The sequence below is a fragment of the Oncorhynchus keta genome, chromosome 22 (genome assembly GCF_023373465.1).
Source record: "Oncorhynchus keta strain PuntledgeMale-10-30-2019 chromosome 22, Oket_V2, whole genome shotgun sequence".
NCBI lineage: Eukaryota > Metazoa > Chordata > Actinopteri > Salmoniformes > Salmonidae > Oncorhynchus > Oncorhynchus keta.
The window spans coordinates 47588360-47601689 of NC_068442.1; the positions used below are offsets into that span (position 1 = coordinate 47588360).

General features: G+C 43.4%; 1 protein-coding gene across 5 annotated transcripts in view; it reads left to right on the forward strand.

Annotated features, from left to right (window-relative positions):
• The window catches only part of LOC118400693 (PEX5-related protein-like), a 205350-nt gene that overhangs the window by 86695 nt on the left and 105325 nt on the right, over positions 1-13330 (forward strand). For all 5 annotated transcript variants that reach the window (XR_008075767.1, XM_052475362.1, XM_052475364.1 and 2 more), the window contains one exon: positions 12195-12306. Coding sequence is in view for 4 of the 5 variants with exons in the window: in XM_052475362.1 (XP_052331322.1) it covers positions 12195-12306 (112 nt within the window). In the remaining variant the exon portion in view is untranslated. The remainder of the gene's footprint in view (positions 1-12194; positions 12307-13330) is intronic.

Here is a 13330-nt window from a genome sequence, read left to right on the forward strand (position 1 = left end):
GGCCCGGTATGGGAATTGTTCCGTCCACGACCACAAGGCCCTCCAGCGGGTGGTGAAGATGGCCCAGTACATCACTGGGACCGTGTTCCCACCCATCCAGGACATCTACACGAACCTGTGTCTCAGGAAGGCCCACAGCATCATCAAGGATCCCAACACACCCCAGCCACGAGCTGCTCTCTCCCTTATCGTCAAGCAGACGGTATCGCAGCATGAGGTCTGACACCAACAGGCTCAGAGACAGTTTCTATCTACAAGCCATCAGACTGCTGAACAGTTGAACTGGACTGACCTCCATGCTCTGATTCTCCGCACATGCACTCACTCACTCACTCACTCACTCACTCACTCACTCACTCACTCACTCACTCACTCACTCACTCACTCACTCACTCTCTCACTCACTCACACTCACCACCACCACTCACTCACCACTCACTCACTCACTCAGTCACTCACTCACTCACTCTCTCACTCTCTCACTCTCTCACTCTCTCACTCTTTCGCACTCATTCACTCGCTCTCTCACTCTCACTCTCTCACTCACTCACTCACTCACTCACTCACTCACTCACTCACTCACTCTCACTCACTCACTCTCACTCACTCTCACTCTCACTCACTCACTCACCACCACCACCACCACCACTCACCACTCACTCACCAGTCACCATCTGCTGCTGCTTCTCATTCACTCGACTCTCACTCACTCACTCACTCACTCACTCACCACCACTCACTCACCACCACCCGGGAGACTCTGGGAGGCTAAATACTTAATAATTTAAATACCCCCCAAACCCACTTCCACAAAACACGTGTTAACATTGCACTATTAATTGTTGCCTTCCTGTATTATAATTATGCCAAAATGTTTATTTTATTTAAAGCCTTTTACTTTATGTTCATATTCTTATATTGTATTATCTGTTATTGATGTGGCATTGTTGAGAAGGAACCTGCAAGTAAGCATTTCTTTGGAGGATGGATGGCTGCTGAGGGGAGGGACAGCTCATAATAATGTCTGGAAGGGAGTATTATAACTGGAATGGAGTGAATACCATTTATTTCATTCCAGTCGTTATTATGAGCCATCCTCCCCTCAGCAGCCTCCACTGGTGTATCCATGTGTATCCCGTAGATATGAGAGATAAAACTTGAAGCTGAATATGAAAAAGCAATGGGCCTAACCAGGTTCCTAGATAAAAGTTTCCAGTTTTTACGTCATGTGCACAAGTACTGTGAAATGCCTTTCTTGGTAAGCTCCAAACCCAACAATGCAGTAATCGATATCAATGTAGCACACAAAAATAACAGAAGGTCGAACAAAAACACATATTAAATAGAAGAAATAAAATATGTATGAAAGTATTTTCTTGAATCGATAAGACATTTGGATTATTTTTGTTTCACTGTGTGAATGCGTCCAACGTACACGTGTGCCGAGCAAGAAAACCGCTTCATACTGGAAAGTTAGTTACCAACTTTCATTCAATAGGGCTCTTAGTGATGTCAATTATTTATCTCTTTATGTCTCAATAGGCTACGTACTTAACCCATAAAATGTAGCACAATATAATTCAGTAGTGTGAGGGAGACCCCATATCCAATTAGTTCATAATTGGTATGTTATCTCATCAATTCAAAATGTCAGAGAATTTAATTGCGAAACCCCTCTGTGTGAAAACTGACCTTAAATTACACTATTCTGTCAAGGGAAAGGAAGGGTTAGGAATCCCATTAAGAGCTACAGTGAGTGATGATCCACCTCACGACGCACACTCGTCTACAGACAAGGTTTGTGGCCTGCATCCTGGCACCGCAATTTGTCTTATTTGACGCTAAATAGATGGGAGGCATTGAAGGAAGGCCTTTATGGGCGATCATCACGTGAACATCATGGAGTTTCACAAGCCGTCTCTTCATAATGCATCACATAATGCTTGTCCTCTGCGAACATTACGCAAATGTGACGGAAATAAATAGTTTATTCACCGACAGATGGTCCCCACTGATCACCGTCGGCAAAGTTGAAAGTGTTGTCAAAAGTTACACAGGCACATGCGTCCATGAATGGAATTTAAACTTTGAATGGATTTAATTTGCCGTTGGCCTTTATATCCCGGGTCTCGAAGGGCTTCCTACGATGTGTGCACAGTGTATTTACATGTGCCGCTAGCCTTCACCTGACTGTGTGAGTGACATCTACAGGGAAGTCCCAGGGTCTCCATGATGGACACATCTTTCCAATAGCTTCCATCATGGACACACTACACTCTAAAAATACGTTTCTGGAGTATTCTTTAGGGGTTCTTCACATTGAAACTGATGGGGAACCCCTTCTCCTTCTTCAAAGAACCCCTTTTAATGGATCCTCAAATAACCTTTTGAAGAACCTTTTGGGGTACATTTTTTAACTAACCCCTCCCTTATGATTAATAATAATAATAAACATAACAATAACAACAATAGCACCATTTTTTTAATTGTCAGTGTTTATTAGGATTTTAGTGGCAAAGCAGAATAAAAAATGCTAAATATGAGGTAAACTCCCAGCAGAGCCCCAAGTCCACTGTGTATATCCTCTGGCGTGTGGATGTTAATGTGTTGATGTTCTCCGTATCCACAGCCACAATGATTCTACACTGCATGGTGATCGAACAGGTTTCCTGTTATATTCATCAGAGGTTTAGGGAGGGTGAAGTCTGTGAATCCCCCCCAAAAAATAGTAATTATACAGATGATAATATTATTATTATTATTATATTATTATTATTATTAGATGATTAACAAAACATGCACACAACAGTATTCATACTTTAGAGTTTGTGGAAAATGTTCATGAAAAAGCCTGTATGGTTTTCATGCACATACCACATAATGTAGAGGCCTATGGGATATTCATTGAAGAGGTCAGGTAGGAGGATGGTACATGTGATCAGCATAACATACCAATACCAATTGACATACCTTTGTATGCCTCCTCGTCTGTATACCTGCAGACACTGACACAAAAGTGAGCAGTTCTGTAATCTGAACACAAAACAGCTACCCTTCAACATATTCTTATAGCCGACATATTTGAACCTCTTTGTTGATCGATATCCATTGAATTGTGTCCATTTTCTGTTCTAGAAAGATTTGCGCCAACTTGATGACCCCCACCTCCTATGGGGTTCTTGAAATAACCTTTTGGGGGTCTTTCAGGATCTTAGAAGAACCCTTGTTGAACCCCTCATTTTTTTTTAGTGTAGGACACGTGTCAAACGTAATTGATCAATTAAGGTTAGGAGCTTCCCTCACCCGGTTATCTAGGTCTTAATTAAAAGGAAAAAGAAAAAAGCAGACACTACGCCCTCCATGGAATGAATTTGACAACCCTGCCTTAGGACCTGTATATGTCACTCACAGGGTCAGGACATGGAAATACACTGGTGGTCTGACCAACAATAATGACAATGGTGAATGAATGAAATGTTAAGAGACTGCCTCTCTCTTCTCTCTTCGATGAACACGGGAACAAACTATGATAAAACTGACAATACCAGAGAGAGGAATGAAATGCCTGCCATTTTGAAATCTGTTTAACAGTATGTTGCGATTGCTTGTGCGATTACTTCGCTAGCCATTGCCCACACTAAGCTTAAAGTTTGATATTTGAAAAATGTCCACATGATTTCATCAGGAGCTGACTGGTGACATAACAAGAATGTAACTCTTGCATGGCCTGAGGTAGCACTGATTCACCAAACATTGTTATATTACAGGAATGGCAACCTGATAAACCACGGCTGTCAGCCAATCAGCATTCAGGGCTCGAACAACCCAGTTTATAATGATGAATAAGCAATAAACAGAGCAGTTTGTTATTCTGTGTCCCGCACGTCTATAATGGCCCAGCAGGGCTTCTCTCAATGCTTCTCTCAGTGTTTCTCTCAGTGCTTCTCTCAGTGTTTCTCTCAGTGCTTCTCTCAGTGCTTCTCTCAGTGCTTCTCTCAGGGCTTCTCTCAGTGCTTCTCTCAGTGCTTCTCTCAGGGCTTCTCTCAGTGCTTCTCTCAGTGCTTCTCTCAGTGTTTCTCTCAGTGCTTCTCTCAGTGCTTCTCTCAGTGCATCTCTCAGTGCTTCTCTCAGTGCTTCTCTCAGTGTTTCTCTCAGTGCTTCTCTCAGTGCTTCTCTCAGTGCATCTCTCAGTGCTTCTCTCAGTGCTTCTCTCAGTGCTTCTCTCAGTGTTTCTCTCAGTGCTTCTCTCAGTGCTTCTCTCAGGGCTTCTCCCAGTGCTTCTCTCAGTGCTTCTCTCAGTGCTTCTCTCAGTGCTTCTCTCAGTGCTTCTCTCAGTGCTTCTCTCAGTGCTTCTCTTAGTGCTTCTCTCAGTGCTTCTCTCAGTGCTTCTCTCAGTGCTTCTCTCAGTGCTTCTCTCAGTGCTTCTCTCAGTGCATCTCTGAGCCATCGGTTGTCATTTCCCGGATGAGGTCTGTCCCTTTAATAATTCCCATTAATGTCGGCAATCTTTTTATATTTTTGTCAAAAGAGAGGTGCCTTTTTTAATTGAATAAGTGGAGATCATCTAATTAAGTGACGGGGGCTCCGAAATGATTCACTTTTCTCATTAAGGGCCCATATTCTGCTTGCAAATATACTGTAGGAAGATACGCTTTGAGGTTTAGAGGGTGAAATAGAGTAAGGCATCCAATATAAAACCATCGATCATGAAATCCTGGCTGGAGGTGCCTCCGTGCAACACTTAGCTATTACAGTTCCAGCATCTTTGAACTCAAATGGTTCTCCCCAGCAAACATAAAATGTAAACGTATGTGACACTTTTCATAACCGTAACCATAATTGGATAATGTCCAAGTTGTCTAAAAAGGGGTAAAAGTTTTTGTTTTCAATTTGGCTGTAATGGCTAATAAACAGCCACATCATTAATTCCCAGAAAATATAGTTGCGGGAACATCTGGCATTGTTAGAGCCACACATTGAGCACATACAGACGGATCATGAAGCCGTGGGCATCACCTTTCATATCAAGCGTATGGCAGGCTGTGTGCAACCTCATGGCTAGTAATACATATTTTAGTGCCATCATTAAGATTCTCACATCCTATTAGCTCTCTTAGATGCATTGGAATAGAAATCTTCAAGATGTCACACAGGGAGGGGACATTGAGAGGAAACTTCTTCAAAGGGACACTTTCTGGATCCACAGGCTCAACACATTATCTACTATTGGCCTTAACGAGGAGTTTGACTTAAAAACGTTTTTAAAGTTCCAAAATGTCCAAACTATTCTCTTGTTTTTACCATAATTGAAAATTGCCTATCATATATACACTGCTCAAAAGGGAACACTAAAATAACACATCCTAGATCTGAATGAATGAAATATTCTTATTAAATACTTTTTTTACATTTGAATGTGCTGACACACAAAAATTATCAATGTCAAATGAAGGTCTGATTTGGAGTCACACTCAAAATTAAAGAAAACCACACTGGCTGATCCAACTTTGAAAGCAAAACAAGTAAAAATGAGGCTCAGTAGTGTGTGTGGCCTCCACGTGCCTGTACTCCTGGCCTGGGCATGCTCTTGATGAGGTCTGGTCTTCTGGGGATGGACTAAAGCATCCGCCAGGACATGATGTCCCAGATGTGCTCAATTGGATTCAGGTCTGGGGAACGGACGGGCCAGTCCATAGCATCAATGCCTTCCTCTTGCAGGAACTGCTGACACACTCCAGCCACATGAGGTCTAACATTGTCTTGCATTAGGAGGAACCCAGGGCCAGCATATGGTCTCACAAGGGGTCTGAGGATCTCATCTCGGTACCTAATGGCAGTCAGGCTACCTCTGGCGAGTACATGGAGGGCTGTGCGGCCCCCCAAAGAAATGCCACCCTACACCATGACTGACCCACCGCCTAACCGGTCATGCTGGAGGATGTTGCAGGCAGCAGAATGTTCTCCACAGACTCTGTCACGTCTGTCACATGTGCTCAGCGTGAACCTGCTTTCATCTGTGAAGAGCACAGGGCGCCAGTGGCGAATTTGCCAATCTTGGTGTTCTCTGGCAAATGCCAAACGTCCTGCACAGTGTTGGGCTGTAAGCACAACCCCCACCTGTGGACGTTGGGCCCTCATACCACCCTCATGGAGTCTGTTTCTGACCATTTGAGCAGACGCATAGGAACTGAGAAGTGGTCTGTGGTCCTTTATTGGGGGTGTCTTGCTAATTTCTTATAATTTCCACCTGTTGTCTATTCCATTTGCACAACAGCATGTGACATTTATTGTCAATAGGTGTTGCTTCCTAAGTGGACAGTTTGATTTCACAGAAGTGTGACTGACTTGGAGTTACATTGTGTTGTTTAAAACTTCTTGACGCTACCCATCCCGTTATCGGGATCATTTTCGTCAGCAACCGCTGAATAGCATAGCGCCACAGTCAAATAATATTCCTAAAATTATTCATATTCATGAAATCACAAGTGCAATTTTGCAAAACACAGCTTAGCCTTTTATTAATCCACCTGTCGTCTCAGACTTTGAAATTATGCTTTACAGCGAAAGCAATACAAGCGTTTGTGTAAGTTTATCGATAGCATAACAAAACATTATGTACACTAAGCATTAAGTAGCTAGGTCACGAAAATCAGAAACGCAATCAAATTAATCGTTTACCTTTGATGATCTTCGGATGTTTTCACTCACGAGACTCCCAGTTACACAACAAATGTTCCTTTTGTTCCATAAAGATTATTTTTATACCCAAAATACCTCAGTTTGTTTGTCGCGTTATGTTCGGATGTCCACAGGAAAGAGCGGTCACCACAACGCAGACGAACATGTCCACAGAAACATGTCAAACGTTTTTTATAATCAATCCTCAGGTTGTTTTTAAAATATATATTCGATAATATATCAACCAGGTGTGTAGGTTTTTCAATAACACCGGAGAAACAATGGCCGCTTTACTCTGTAGCGCAAAACTCACTCTGAGAGCCCCCACCTATCCACTTACGCAATGTGATCTTTCACGCTCATTTTTCAAAATAAAAGCCTGAAACTATGTATAAAGACTGTTGACACCTTAGGGAAACCATAGAAAAGGACTGTTGGAAAAGCATTCCTCATGAAGCTGGTTGAGAGAATGCCAAGAGTGTGCAGAGCTGTCATCAAGGCAAAGGTGGCTATTTTGAAGAATCTCAAATATAAAATTGATTTTGATTTGTTTAACACTTCTTTGGTTACTACATGATTCCATGTGTTATTTCATAGTTTTGATGTCTTCACTATTATTCTACAATTTAGAAAATAGAACAAATAAAGAAAAACACTTGAATGAGTGTTCAAACTTTTGACTGTAAATATTGATCACATTCTTCATGTATGATTATATATTTGTATATATTGAATGTTGATATTGATACTATGTTATATGTTTTTACTTCCTGCTTCAGGAAGTGATGTCACTGAGCACTGCCCCTATGTATAGGGCCTTCCAACCCCAGCTGGGATATGGATGCTTGATGAAGACCTCAGAACCAAACGTTGTTATAATAAAAATCACCTGGGAGCATGAGCAGCAGTGTGTGGCATTGTCCTTTTTAATGTTCATGAGTTCACCTATAACTCTAGCACCTGCTAAACACACCTGGATGTGCATCTGTTATTCAGCTTTTGTATCATTAAGTTTCTGCCTGAAAAAATCAGATCAGGGATGGCAAATGTCATGTTTCCTCTTCGACAGCATTGTACAAGCAGACAATAATGATGGTGGGGCTATTTTTTATATCAAAACAAATCCATATTTTGAATCATTTTTGTCACTACAGCAACTACTTCAGGGGTAATTATAATGGATGGGATGTAACCTATGCCACAGCAGTGTTGGCAAACCTACAGCGACAGTCCAGGATGCCTCACAGGCTAGGTGATTAACTTCTGCATGTGTTTGGGAACTGAGATAAACAACTGCTAATGGCTGAGCAATTACACTTGGGGACACACACAGTAAGTCTCTTCCTCAGCTAGTCACAGCTAGTCAGGATAGAACACTGGGAGAGGTTAGTCTCCTCAGCTAGTCACAGCTAGTTTGGATAGTACACTGGGAAAGGTTAGTCTCCTCAGCTACATTTAACATTTAAGTCATTTAGCAGACGCTCGACTGGATAGAACACTGGGAGAGATTAGTCTCCTCAGCTAGTCTGAATAGAACACTGGGAGAGATTAGTCTCCTCAGCTAATCTGGATAGAACACTGGGAGAGGTTCGTCTCCTCAACTAGTCTGGATAGAACACTGGGAGAGATTAGTCTACTCAGCTAGTCTGGATAGAACACTGGGAAAGATTAGTCTCCTCAGCTATTCTGAATAGAACACTGGGAGAGATTAGTCTCCTCAGCTAATCTGGATAGAACACTGGGAGAGGTTAGTCTCCTCAGTTAGTCTGGATAGAACACTAGGAGAGGTTAGTCTCCTCAGATAATCTGGATTGAACACTGGAAGAGGTTAGTCTCCTCAGCTAGTCTGGATAGAAGACTAGGAGAGGTTAGTCTCCTCAGCTAGTCTGGATAGAACACTGGGAGAGGTTAGTCTCCTCAGCAAGTCTGGATAGAACACTGGGAGAGGGTAGACTGCTCAGCTAGACTGGATAGGACACTGGGAGAGGTTAGACTCCTCAGCTAGTCTGGATAGAACACTGGGAGAGGTTAGACTCCTCAGCTAGACTGGATAGAACACTGGGAGAGATTAGTCTCCTCAGCTAGTCTGGATAGAACACTGGGAAAGATTAGTCTCCTCAGCTAGTCAGGATAGGACACTGGGAGAGGTTAGACTCCTCAGCTAGTCTGGATAGGACATTGGGAGAGGTTAGTCTCCTCAGCTAGTCTGGATAGAACACTGGGAGAGGTTAGACTCCTCAGCTAGTCTGGATAGAACACTGGGAGAGATTAGTCTCCTCAGATAATCTGGATTGAACACTGGGAGAGGTTAGTCTCCTCAGCTAGTCTGGATAGAAGACTAGAAGAGGTTAGTCTCCTCAGCTAGTCTGGATAGAACACTGGGAGAGATTAGTCTCCTTTGCTAGTCTGGATAGAACACTGGGAGAGGTTAGACTCCTCAGCAAGTCTGGATAGAACACTGGGAGAGGGTAGACTGCTCAGCTAGACTGGATAGAACACTGGGAGAGGTTAGTCTCCTTTGCTAGTCTGGATAGAACACTGGGAGAGGGTAGACTGCTCAGCTAGACTGGATAGAACACTGGGAGAGGTTAGACTCCTCAGCTAGTCTGGATAGAACACTGGGAGAGGTTAGACTCCTCAGCTAGACTGGATAGAACACTGGGAGAGATTAGTCTCCTTTGCTAGTCTGGATAGAACACTGGGAGAGATTAGTCTCCTCAGCTAGTCTGGATAGAACACTAGGAGAGGTTAGTCTCCTCAGCTAGTCTGGATAGAACACTAGGAGAGATTAGTCTCCTCAGCTAGACTGGACAGAACACTGGGAGAGATTAGTCTCCTCTGCTAGTCTGGATAGAACACTAGGAGAGGTTAGTCTCCTCAACTAGTCTGGATAGAACACTGGGAGAGATTAGTCTCCTCAGCTAGTCTGGATAGAACACTGGGAGAGATTAGTCTCCTCAGCTAGTCTGGATAGAACACTGGGAAAGATTAGTCTCCTCAGCTAGTCTGGATAGAACACTGGGAGAGATTAGTCTCCTCAGCTAGTCTGGATAGAACACTGGGAGAGATTAGTCTCCTCAGCTAGTCTGGATAGAACACTGGGAAAGATTAGTCTCCTCAGCTAGTCTGGATAGAACACTAGGAGAGGTTAGTCTCCTGAGCTAGTCTGGATAGAACACTAGGAGAGATTAGTCTCCTCAGCTAGACTGGATAGAACACTGGGAGAGATTAGTCTCCTCTGCTAGTCTGGATAGAACACTAGGAGAGGTTAGTCTCCTCAACTAGTCTGGATAGAACATTGGGAGAGATTAGTCTCCTCTGCTAGTGTGGATAGAACACTAGGAGAGGTTAGTCTCCTCAACTAGTCTGGATAGAACACTGGGAGAGATTAGTCTCCTCAGCTAGTCTGAATAGAACACTGGGAGAGATTAGTCTACTCAGCTAGTCTGGATAGAACACTGGGAAAGATTAGTCTCCTCAGCTAGTCTGAATAGAACACTGGGAGAGATTAGTCTCCTCAGCTAATCTGGATAGAACACTGGGAGAGGTTAGTCTCCTCAGCTAGTCTGGATAGAACACTAGGAGAGGTTAGTCTCCTCAGATAATCTGGATTGAACACTGGAAGAGGTTAGTCTCCTCAGCTAGTCTGGATAGAAGACTAGGAGAGGTTAGTCTCCTCAGCTAGTCTGGATAGAACACTGGGAGAGATTAGTCTCCTTTGCTAGTCTGGATAGAACACTGAGAGAGGTTAGTCTCCTCAGCAAGTCTGGATAGAACACTGGGAGAGGGTAGACTGCTCAGCTAGACTGGATAGGACACTGGGAGAGGTTAGACTCCTCAGCTAGTCTGGATAGAACACTGGGAGAGGTTAGACTCCTCAGCTAGACTGGATAGAACACTGGGAGAGATTAGTCTCCTCAGCTAGTCTGGATAGAACACTGGGAAAGATTAGTCTCCTCAGCTAGTCAGGATAGGACACTGGGAGAGGTTAGACTCCTCAGCTAGTCTGGATAGGACATTGGGAGAGGTTAGTCTCCTCAGCTAGTCTGGATAGAACACTGGGAGAGGTTAGTCTCCTCAGCTAGTCTGGATAGAACACTGGGAGAGATTAGTCTCCTCAGCTAGTCTGGATAGAACACTGGGAGAGATTAGTCTCCTTTGCTAGACTGGATAGAACACTGGGAGAGGTTAGTCTCCTTTGCTAGACTGGATAGAACACTGGGAGAGATTAGTCTCCTTTGCTAGACTGGATAGAACACTGGGAGAGGTTAGTCTCCTCAGCAAGTCTGGATAGAACACTGGGAGAGATTAGTCTCCTTTGCTAGACTGGATAGAACACTGGGAGAGGTTAGTCTCCTCAGCTAGTCTGGATAGAACACTGGGAGAGGTTAGTCTCCTCAGCAAGTCTGGATAGAACACTGGGAGAGATTAGTCTCCTTTGCTAGACTGGATAGAACACTGGGAGAGGTTAGTCTCCTTTGCTAGACTGGATAGAACACTGGGAGAGATTAGTCTCCTTTGCTAGACTGGATAGAACACTGGGAGAGGTTCGACTCCTCAGCTAGTCTGGATAGAACACTGGGAGAGGCAGATGAAGGATTCACAGAGCTAGCATTCAACTGAGCCTAACATGCTGACTAGACAGAGCATATGAGTTTGCCATCGCACGCATATTGATTTTGTCCAGATGCGAATCAGAAGACTCAAGTTGAAATCTCAAAACAAACTCTGAACCAACTATATTAATTTGGGGACAAGCCGAAATGCATTAAACAGTCATGGACATTTAGCTAGCTAGCTTGCTGTTGCTAGATAATTTGTCCTGGGATATAAACATTAGGTTGTTCTTTTACTGGGGAAAAAATGTCATTTTTTTCTGGATCTTTGTACAATTTTGACAAACATTCTGAGTCACACAAAATTGTGAGTTCTCTACTCTGACAATTAATACACAGATGAAAGGGGAAACTCCTCCTTCAGTCTTCTTCTTCTGTGGACTTTATATAGCAGTTGGCAACCAACTTTAAGGTGCATTACCACCACCAACTGGACTGGAGTGTGGACCTCAGTTCATCTTCCAATAACCCACATGGGTACTCTATATGCTCCTAATAACCAATGAGGAGATGGGAGACGCAGGACTTGCAGCGCATCAAGTGTAAAAAATACAATATCAAGTTCTATTTCAGCACCTGGCTACGCAGGCGCTTGTTGACGCGCACCAGACGTTTGGATGGAATTATTGAATGACATGTATGTTGTCAATGTGGGCAATGTGGTCAGCACTTAAAGGGTAAAACAGTACACTCATGAACTAGTGGGGGATTGGTAGGTCACGTCAGGTCGTGTCATCACTTTGTTTGAATTACATGATGCACTGTTTGAAATGGCCAATGAAGTGACACATCACTACTTGTTATCATAATGTCTTGGTCACGTTGACATTTCCTGGAAAAGGGCCAAAAGGGCATATTTTGTGTGTGATTTTAAGCACTGTCGTCTGTTTGCACTTGCAGCTGGTGAGTGAGCAACAAGAGAGCCGCCCCCTGCTAAGCCCCTCCATCGACGACTTTCTCTGTGAGACCAAGTGCCATGGCGCTGCCCGCCTAGTGACTTCGAACACAGCAGGTACCTCCACTGACCTCCCTCTCCTCTCTGTCTACCCAGCCCCGACGGCTGTAGTAGCCCCTTCATGCATTGGCCATTGGCCGTTTCATAACATAATGACCTATTTCAGACATAATAATAACAATAACAATAAAGCCATGTTGATATGACCCCCTTTCAAACAGACTCTTATTTACAACTTTCTTGCATGTATACCCCCTTTTATACATATCAGTTTGAACCAGAAATGTGTGAGGGGTGGTGTGTTTTGTTTAACCATGGGGGGCTGTTTGCAATTCAAATAAGAGAGCTGTTAAACCCCCTCACTAACTTCAAGTATCAGCTGTCAGAGCAGCATACCAATCGCTGCAGCTGTACACAGCCCATCTGTAAATAGCCTATCCAACAAACTACCTACCTCATCCCCATATTTAGTTTTTTTTCTGCTCTTTTACTCACCAGTATCTCTACTGCACATCCTCATCTGTACATCTATCACTCCAGTGTTAATGCGAAATTGTAATTACTTCGCCACTATGACTTATTTATTGTCTTACCACCTTACTTAATTTGCACACACTATGTTTAGATTTTTCTATTGTGTTATTGACTGTATGTTTGTTGATCCCACATGTAACTCTGTGTTGTTGTTTTAGTCGCACTGCTTTGCTTTATCTTGGCCAGGTCGCAGTTGTAAATGAGAACTTGTTCTCAACTAGCCTACCTGGTTAACTAAAGGTGTTCTCAACTGGCCTACCTGGTTAACTAAAGGTGTTCTCAACTGGCCTACCCTGGTTAAATAAAGGTGTTCTCAACTAGCCTACCTGGTTAACTAAAGGTGTTCTCAACTGGCCTACCCTGGTTAAATAAAGGTGTTCTCAACTAGCCTACCTGGTTAACTAAAGGTGTTCTCAACTGGCCTACCCTGGTTAAATAAAGGTGTTCTCAACTAGCCTACCTGGTTAACTAAAGGTGTTCTCAACTGGCCTACCCTGGTTAAATAAAGGTGTTCTCAACTAGCCTACCTGGTTAACTAAAGGTGTTC